Source organism: Chrysochloris asiatica, unplaced genomic scaffold (assembly GCF_000296735.1).
Source record: "Chrysochloris asiatica unplaced genomic scaffold, ChrAsi1.0 scaffold00027, whole genome shotgun sequence".
In the NCBI taxonomy this organism is placed as follows: Eukaryota; Metazoa; Chordata; class Mammalia; order Afrosoricida; family Chrysochloridae; genus Chrysochloris; species Chrysochloris asiatica.
Genome location: NW_006408545.1, coordinates 24,871,413 through 24,881,311, shown reverse-complemented (window position 1 = coordinate 24,881,311; position 9,899 = coordinate 24,871,413). Strand labels below are relative to the sequence as shown.

At 38.2% G+C, this 9,899-nt stretch overlaps 1 protein-coding gene across 1 annotated transcript in view; it reads right to left on the bottom strand.

The window, feature by feature from the left end:
• The window catches only part of HACE1 (HECT domain and ankyrin repeat containing E3 ubiquitin protein ligase 1), a 146,316-nt gene that overhangs the window by 86,824 nt on the left and 49,593 nt on the right, over positions 1-9,899 (bottom strand). Inside the window, exon 7 of the mRNA XM_006839970.1 lies at positions 161-243. Coding sequence (XP_006840033.1) covers positions 161-243 — 83 coding nt within the window. The remainder of the gene's footprint in view (positions 1-160; positions 244-9,899) is intronic.

Here is a 9,899-nt window from a genome sequence, read left to right as displayed (position 1 = left end):
TATATATATATATATTTTTTTTTTTTTTTCCTCTTTTAGTGTGGGTATTTTTTCAGTCACAAAAGGAGAACTACTGCATAAGACCTTAACTGTAAAAACTTAAGAAAAAATATACTATTTTTTAATGGTAGCAATTAAAAACATAAATAAATTCTCATACCTGCATGCAAAGTACAGTGGAGTGGCACCTGATACATTTGGCCGGTTAATATCAGCACCACTGTCTAGCAAGCATTGCACTGTCTGGGGAGAAAAGAAAGAAAAGTGAAATCAGAAAAGTAAACCAAAGAGACAATCATTACAACTTTAACCCATATAGCTATATAAGAACAAGCAGTGGTTAAGCGTTCAGCTGCTAAAGGAAGCAGCAGTGATTGGAACCCACCAGCCACATTACCTAAAGATGTGACGGGCTGCTCTGGTAGCGTGGGGATTACATGTTGGGCCGCTAACCTCAAGGTCAGCAGTTTGAAACTACCAGCCGTTCCGTGGGAGAAAGATGAGGCTTTCTGCTCCCGTAAAGATTTACAGCCTCGGAAACCTTGTACAGGGTTCACTATGAGTCAGAATCGACTATATAGCATACCACCACGCATCCGATACTACATACTAGATGGATGGCAAGGTTGGTTTGAACTGCAAGGTCAGCGGTTCAAACTCACAAGCCTCTCCTTGTCACTACACAGGGTCACTATGAGTCAGAACCAACTCAACAACACTTAACCACAACAAAAACAATACATGTCTGCAAATGACCACAGAAGTGCCACAAAGATTGACTTGGGGGTTAGAAATATATTTTACAAGTAGGCAAATTCAAACAGAATCCGAGAATATGAACACCAACTGTTATTTCTGCTGTTGTTGATAGGTGTCATTAAGTCAGTTCTAACTCTTAGCGATTCTCTGCACAACAGAACAAAATACTACCCGGTTCTGTGCCATCCTCACAATTGTTGTTATTCTTTAAGCCCACTGCTGCTGCCACTGTGACAATCAGTCTCGTTGGGGGTCTTCCTCTGTTTCTCCGACCCTTACTTTGCCAAGCATCATGTTCTTCTCCAGGAATTGGTCTCTCCTGTTAATAGGTCCAAAGTATGAGAGACGAAGTTTGCCATCCTGGCTTCCAGGAGCATTCTGGCTAGACTTGTTTCAACACAGATGTTTGTTCCTTTGGAAGCCTGTGATGCTTTTAGTATTTTCCTCCAACACCGTAATGCAAATGCATCAATTCTTCTGCAGTCTTCTTAAGTCACTGTCCAGCTTTCAAATGCATATGAGGTTACTAACAGTACCATGGCTTGAGTCAGGTGCACCTTAGTCCTCAAACCGGTATCTTTGCTCTTGAACATTTTAAAAGGTCTTGTGCAACTGTGCCTAATGCAATACATCATTTGATTTCTTGACTGCTGCTTCTATGAGTTTTGATGGAACACTTAATTGTTCTTATGAGGATCCTGTACAGAGACCATGAGGCAGTGGTCCAAACAGAACCAGTAAACACTGAATGGTTTTAAATTAGGAAAGGTGTGTGCCAGGGTTGTATTCACCATACTTACTCGTCTGTATGCTGAGCACATAATCTGAGAAGCCTGACTATATGAAGAGAAGACTGTCACATCAAAATTGGAGGAATACTTATTAACAACCCACCAGTTGTTAATATATGCAGATGATATAACCTTGCTTGCTGATAATAAAGAGTACTTAAAATACTTACTGATGAAGATCAAAGTTTGGTATGCAGTGTTTGGTATGGTTTGCACCTCAATGTAAAAAAAAAAAAAAAAAATCCTCACCACTAGACCAATATAACACACCATGAAAAGTGGAGAAAAGACTGCAGTTGTCAAAGACTTCATTTTGCTCTGATCAACCATTGGTCAAGTGGTGATATTCTTGTTTTCTTTACACTGAGGTGCAATCCATACTGAAGGCTTTGATCTTCATCTGTAAGTACTTCAAGTCCTCTTTGTTTCCAACAAGTATGGTTTTATCATCTGCCTATCACAGGTTATTAATGAGTCTTCTACCAATCCTGATGTAATCTTATTTATATAATCCATCTTTTTGGATGACTGGATTCAATCCTTGCACACACCTTTTCTGATTTTAAACCATTCAGTATTCCTTTGCTCTGTTCTAATGACGGCCTCTTGGTTGTTGTCATTGCTAAGTGCTGTCGAGTCAGTTCTGACCCATAGTGACCCCGTGTACGGTTTCCAAAGCTGTAAATCATTACAGGAGCAAAAAGCCTCATCTTTCTCCCGAGGAACCACTGATAGTTTAGAACTGCTGACCTTGAGGTTAGCAGCCCAACTTGTAACCACTATATATAGGTTCTTCATAAGTACAATGAAGTGTTCTGTAATATTCATTCTTCGCAATTTTATCCATGGTTTGTCATGATCCACAAAGTCAAAAGTCTTTCCATAAACCCTCTTCCGAGACTAAGACTCAATGGGAATACACGCTCTGATTGGCAACCACGCTCATCACCCATAGGGGAAGTGAGGGAAAAACAGCAATGAAGCAGGAAGCTAAGCCCTACAAAGTTCAATGGGCTCCTGTGAACTTGGGTGGAGACCTGGTCGGCCAGCAGTGTGGCAAGACCTGGGGATCTTGGGCCCAGAGTCAGTGACACAGCCACAGAGGACTCGAGTGGAGAGTGAAGCATCCAGCTGATAAGAAGAGAGGGGATATGCGCAAGAACACCCACTCTTGCAGATAATACCCACTTGACCTGGCTTTGATGACTGGATGATCAGAGCTTAACCAGAATAAGAAAGAAGAGGGAAAAAAGCATAATCTGATACAATTTGATGAACTTGACCTACACCTAAGGATGCAGTAGCTCAAAAGAGGGAACAAATCCTTACATTAAGAATCATTCCCACCCCCTCCACACACAGAGTAGAACAGGGATGGGCAACTTGGACATTGGCTACCCAAAATGGAGAGAGGGGGAGGGCTACAAAGGCAAGAAGTGACTGGCTTACAAGCTTTCAAGAGGGAACCTAGATCCAGAGGGCGTGGAGGAAGGTAGACTCTCCAGTGAGTAGCATCCAGTCTGTCTAGGCAGGGCTGATGAAATGAAATGCAGATAAGTCTCTTGTGATACAATAGTGAATAACTGTTATCAGGACTGATTGTGAGGGTTGGAAATGTAAAGGTAGACGGTTTATAGCAAGGATGGGAGTGATTACCTTTGCATTCTAGGAGCGGAGGTCCCTAGGACCATCAATGGAGAAGATCCGGAGAGCGGGACCCTACCCAGAGAAGCAGTGATGCCTGAGATGGAGTGGCTGGGAAACTCTAGACCCAGAGAGGGAGAAGAGCTGTGTGCTGACCACCGGGGGGGGGCAGGCTTGCAAGGTATGCCCTCTGGTTGGCTGATGATGCATGAAGGGATTATAACCATGGCAATGAAACGATATATGATAGGATGGAAAGCTAATGTTCTCCCATGTAAACTATCATATAATTCACAATAAAACATCTTTTAAAATGCAATAAAAACTGTTTAAACCTAAAAAAAAAAAGCCTTTGCATAGTCAATAAAGCATAAGTAAACATCTGTCTGATAGTCTCTGTTTTCAGCCAAGATCCATCTGATGCTAACAATGACATCCCTCACTGCATGTTCTCTTCTGAATCCAGCTTGAATTTCCAGCTGTTTCTCAGAAACCCCATACAGGGTCGCTATGATTCAGTTATAACTCAATGGCACTTAACACCAACAACAAACAACTATTTGACAGTTAAACTCAAGTGCCTAGATAGTAATTTGTATGGAGCTTTAAAATAATGCCATTTTTACAAAATGTATATTGTATCCTTTTATACAATACCTTTATAAATTCATTTCTACTGTAGCGCTTACAGAATAAAAACCATTTTGTCTTTAGCCTAACGTAGTCCCAGACTCTTCTCCACAAAATATTAAGGCAACTGTTGGGTAAATCATGATTTGTACTATGAACTTCCATAGGTTCCTATTATATCAATGTATACAGGAGTCCTGACACGACACTGCAGGATAAGCACTGGCCTGCTAACTACAAGATCAGTGGTTCAAACTCACCAAGTGCTCTTCAAACACCCAATACAGTCTCTACGAATCCGAACCAACTCAACGGCACTTAACAGCAACAACATATAGGAAATATCCTCTACAGACATTAAAAATCTTTTCTGTCCATCACAGAAAAATAACTTGACGTAGGAGCTGGAAATAGCTGGTCCTACCATTTTCTTTTCCATTCATAAAAGCTTTCTTTCTGCTTTTCTGTTTTAACAAAATTACTCCAATTAAGATCTTCAAATAAGCAACTATCTGTTGGAACCGATTTGGCACTTAACAACAATATTAAAAGACTAAGATGGCTTCATTTGTAGATAAAATGTTACCTGAAGATGAAGGGGGTGGGGGTGGAGGGGAACACAAAAGAAAACACTTTCCTAAAAGTCAACATAAAAACGTGGAAAAGAATTTGAATCTGAAGAATAAAAGTTTGTCTTGTGGCACTGAAATGAATGAAAAGTCAACAATCTTTGTGATTGAAAAAAAAAAAAAGGAGTTGGTTTGCTAATATAGAATACAGTCAATTACTGATTAAATGGCATAATAAGAGAAGCAGCAAGAAAGTCAGATAGCCTAAATTATACTTTTTTTAAATGTCCTGCTAGCTCTCCAAGGGGACAGTAATATTAATTCAAGTAAACCAGGGTCCTAAAATGTATTCACTTCAATCATTAGCAGACTGCTGGGTAGCAGGTGGTAAGAGAGGTAAGCAGGTCTACTAGGTGAGGAACCAGAGACAGACACTCTACCAGCCAGCCACCTAACTCTATTAGTGTGCCAGCAGCTCCTAACAAGCCCTGTTGGAAAGGTAGGCCCTCCTGGGTCCCTTACTAGACTTTAATTGGACCTATGTTAGTGTACAAATTGATTCTCATTCCTAATAATGCAAAGTGACAATAATTCAATGATAAAGCAAAAAATCTAACCACAATAACAAGGTGATTTCTTGCTGATTGATAATACAAGTATGAAATAAGCATAAAAGTTCAAGATGGAAATTTTATAAAACTGCACTAAAATATTTATTGTCTGGACTTAACAAATTGCAAGTTTCATGAACCAGGATACACTCTATAAATAACATGTCTTAGACTATATAACAGCTTCTTAAGTGTTTTCAAAAGGTAAAATGACACAAACTAGCAAAACTTGTTGTTAAGTGTTGACGAGTTGCTTTGGACTCATAATACTCTCTTTGGAGGCCAAGATGGCCATACTTTGTCTCTCATACTTCAGACATATTGTCAGGAGGGACCAGTCACTGGAGAAGGATATCATGTTTGGTAAGGTGGAGGGTCAAAGAAAAGGAGGAAAATGCCCAATGAGATGGACAGGTCAAATGGCAGCATCGATGAACTCAAGCGTGGCAACAGTAGTGAGGTTGGCCCAGGATAGAGCAGTGTTTTCGTTCTGCTGTGCATAAGGTCACTATGGGTGGGTACCGACTTGATGGCACCTAACAACAACAAGCATTTGCTAAATAAATAAATACTTAAAAGCTCTTGAAGAAACAATACTACCTGAGAACTTTAAATTATACAGAAAGCACAGGCACAGTGGGAGTGTGATGGTTCTTAGTACAAGCACTGAACTACAAACCACAAAGTCAGCAGTTCGAGCCCACCAGCCGTTCTACAGAAGAAAGATGAGGCTTTCTACTCCCACAAAGATTTACCTCAGAAACCCTATACAGACTTGCTATGAGTTGGAAATGACCTGACAGAACTTAACAACAACAACAACAACTTAAGGTACAACGTAACAGAAGAGAATGAATTTTTAATTCCAAGAGCAGATACAAATCAAATAAGACCTTTTCTAAAATTCACACTATCAAAATACACTCCACTTAAAAGGACAAAAGAAACAGAAGATGGAAGAATGTAATGATCAAAATGATACTTCAGTTGACTCACTCAACCTTTTGCAATTTCTACATTTTCAATGTCTGCTATGTGTCAGGAACTACTCTAAATAGTGAAATGATAACAATGAACACAATGAACAAAAACCTCTGCCTTCGGGAAGCCCAACAGGCAATAAATAGAGTAGGTACTGTACTAGATGGTGATTAGTGCTACCTAGAAAAATCAACCAGAATTCTCCATGACAGATTTAGATTCTATTGGTTCTATCAAGTTTCTCAACCCTTAACCCCTACAAACCAATACTTCTATAAAAACTGTCTACTGTGTCTGCTGAACAGACTATCAACCATGGAGTTCAAGAAAAAAATAATAATCGTGATTTGCAGTGATCGACATAATTTCTTCTGTCTTCATGATTTTATGGTTTTTCACTGACTTATAACAATAAAGATTCAACAGCTTACAATTTATTACCTATAAACACATAGAACTTAACATCATAAATATCTGTGACCGATGGCTGACTAGCCATACTTAATATGTGAACTTTTAAGAACTATCTTAAATCAAAACATTTTATATGCCTAACATTATATAAGCAAACTATGCTTTTTCAAATGTTCAGAATTTCTAATTCCTTATAATCACCCTCCAAAACAAAACTATTCTCCTATAGTTTAACCTAAGATAACCTAAGATACAAGGGGGCTTCAAAAAGTTCACAGAAAACTGTAACTCAAAGATAAAAGAATTTTTCCACTAACTTTTTGTAGTCCTCTCATAGAGTACCTCCTCTTTAAAAAGTGAGAAAGTGTTGAGGAGGAATCAAGAAAGAAAAGTAACGGAAGGGAACTTCAAATTACCTTCAAGAGAACTCTAAAGAGAAATAACACATTTTCAACAGACAATATCCTAGTGAAAAGTCAATGCACAAAGCTAATGTTTGGGTCAATCTAAAAGTCATTTAATTGAAGGCAGTGACTAACCAAGACCACCTGTGTCCAATACACTGATGACAAATTACAAAGAAAGAAATCCAAGGCAGTTCAATTTTATCAATGCCAATTCCCAAAGCACTGATCACAGTAAAAACGGATATTCGACACTAAAACTACAAGGAAAAATCTGACTTGTGTTTTCATTTGCTAAAAGAACCCCAAACAACAACAAAAAAAGCACTCTTATTTTTTAATTAAAATTCATTCTAATTATATGACTTACCACTATGTACAAATAACTTCAAGAAAAATGGCATACTCACTTATCTAGGAACCTATCTTCTTAAAAGGTACTTAATAACAACATTCCTGACACTCTGAATCCGTTAACACCCAGTAAGAATCTATACTACCTAGTTGTGTTAGAAAAATAGCAATGGCAGATCGTTCTATAATTTGTTCACAATTCCCTGAAGTGATTAAATGATAATTCTAGTGATAGAAGAGAGAAAATCACTCTGAACCTAAAAATACATTCTCAACTATTAGTCTACATCTAGCTCTGTACTTCAAGGCTGAATCCAATTAATGTTTTGCATCCAATACACATGACTATCTTGTAACTCTAGAGGAAAAGTTTAGAGGCTGGCTATAGAAAGATGAGGCGTTCTGCTCCCGTAAAGATTTACAGCCTCGGAAACCCTGTACAGGGTCGCTATGAGTCAGAATTGACTCCATGGCACATAACAACAACAACAACATAGATACCAAAAAAATTAAGTGAATACGTTGTTGTTAAGTTCCGACTCATAACGTCCTTGTATAAGGTTTCTGAGGCTTTAAATCTTTGAGGTAGCAAAAAGCCTCATCTTTCTCCCATGAAACGACTGGCTCAAACCTTGGACCTTGTGGTTCGAGGTCCAGTGCTTATCATATGGAGCGCCCACATTCCTTAAGTGAATATAAGTGAGTCCTAAGGAGCTCTGGTAGCGTAGTGGTTACAAATCGGGCTGCTCAACCCAAGGTCGGCAGTTCGAAACTACCAGCTGTTTAGCGGGAGAAAGATGAGGCTTTCTGCTGTAAAGATTTACAGCCTCGGAAACCCTGTGCACAGTCACTATGAGTCGGAACTGACTCCATGGTACTTAACCACAACAACAACATTCCTGGTGTGGCTCTGTGGGGTAAAGTACTACACCGCAAGGTCAGTTTAAACCACAAGTCAGCGGTTCAAACTCACCAACTGCTCCTTGGAAATCCTAATATGGTCACTATGAGTCAGAAGTGACTCAACAACACTTATCAACAATTCCTACAATCTCAATGAGAAACAGTTCCATCAAAGATAGTCTATGATACCAGTTTCCAACAACTGCTTCTATGTTTCAGTAGCTTAATCTCCTCTAACAAGAGTTCAACTATCACTTCCTATTGTTTGTGGACCTTCAAAGTCAGCTATATAAATTTACGAACATAAAGCTTGTTCTGATAAAATGAAATTTCTAACCAAGTGAATTGTAGATTGAACCTCTAGCTAATTCTGCTATGAACTCTAATGTATAAATTGAGACTAAACCATAGCTTATTCTCCAGTGTGTTCTTCTTTGTTTCCACAGAGTAATGCCAACTCATGGTGACCCCATTTCTGCCAAGTGGAGCAACACTCCACAGGGTTTGGAAGCAGATGGCCAGGCCTGCTAGTGTTTATCCAACAGTATTACCCCATGACTACATTCTCTAGGGTAGATCTAAGATATTTTAGGAAGGCAGTAATCAACCATCTGTAATTCAATACATTTACAAATTTTAAACTATCAGCAAAGAAAAAAGTTACCAAAACATTAGTGTAATTTATGACCCCTAAAACTAGTAAGTCAACTATACTAATATATTGTTTTACTGTACTTTCTAAAAATGAAATTAAAAATAAAATAACACATTGAAACTAGCTTACTACACAGAGTAAATGAATAAAGGGTCTATTCTTTTTTTGTGGAATTATATCATCCATGTTAATAATTGTAACAATAAATACTATTGCTCTTACTGTCTTGTCTTCCAAAGTGTTCCTTCTTAACACTCTCCTTAATACGTCAGTAAATAGCAGATATCTTATGAGGTAGATTACAGCAAGAAACAAAAAAGCTAGCTGAATAACCAAACCATAAAATTAGTTTTAAAGTCAGTATCCATCGATGTGCCCTCTCTGGTATTGTACAGCTAATAATGAAATGTTAATAGCTGATCACAGAAAGTTGTATGAGAGCAATTAAGGAATTGTTATGATCATTTCAAGTGATCACTTTAAAATAGGGATGTGTTGCTGTTAAATGCCACTGAGTCAGTGCCAATCCACAGTGCCCATGTATGGGTTTCCGAGAAGAGATTGGAGGATTTGAACTGCTGATCTTGAAGTTCAAACGGATCTTGTGGTCTAGTGTGTTATCCTGCAGCTCCACACCATGAAAGTAGTTTGAAATCAGTGTTATTATGTTGCAAGAACAGAAAGCATTCATAATAACTCTTCAACAGCCCAAACCACTGCCTTTCAACAAGAGCCTAAGACTTTTATCTTACTTACCTCTAATGTGTCAGATACCTAGGTGAAATCATGACAAAGATTACTTGACTTCTTAATTATGATAAAAAGAAAATGTTCTTCTAAATATTTCATGTTTTTAAAAGATAAAATCAATTTTAAGACTAATTTTGAAAAAGCATTTATCAAAGCAAGAATACAGCATTCCATTAGTAATTCTACAAAGCTTTTGAGCTCTTCTTGTTGTTAAGTGCTGTTGACTTGATTTTGACTCATAGGGACCCTGTATAGGGTTTCTGAGGGGTAGCTGGTAGGTGTGAACCTTGCAGTTCAGTGCTTATCCTACAGTTGTCATGCCAGGACTTAATTGCTCACAATTTTTTCAGCACACTACTGAAACTTGCTCTAAGATGAGAAGTATCATCTCTGTCTCCTTAATGCAAAAAGTACATTTAAAAAAAAAAAAAAAA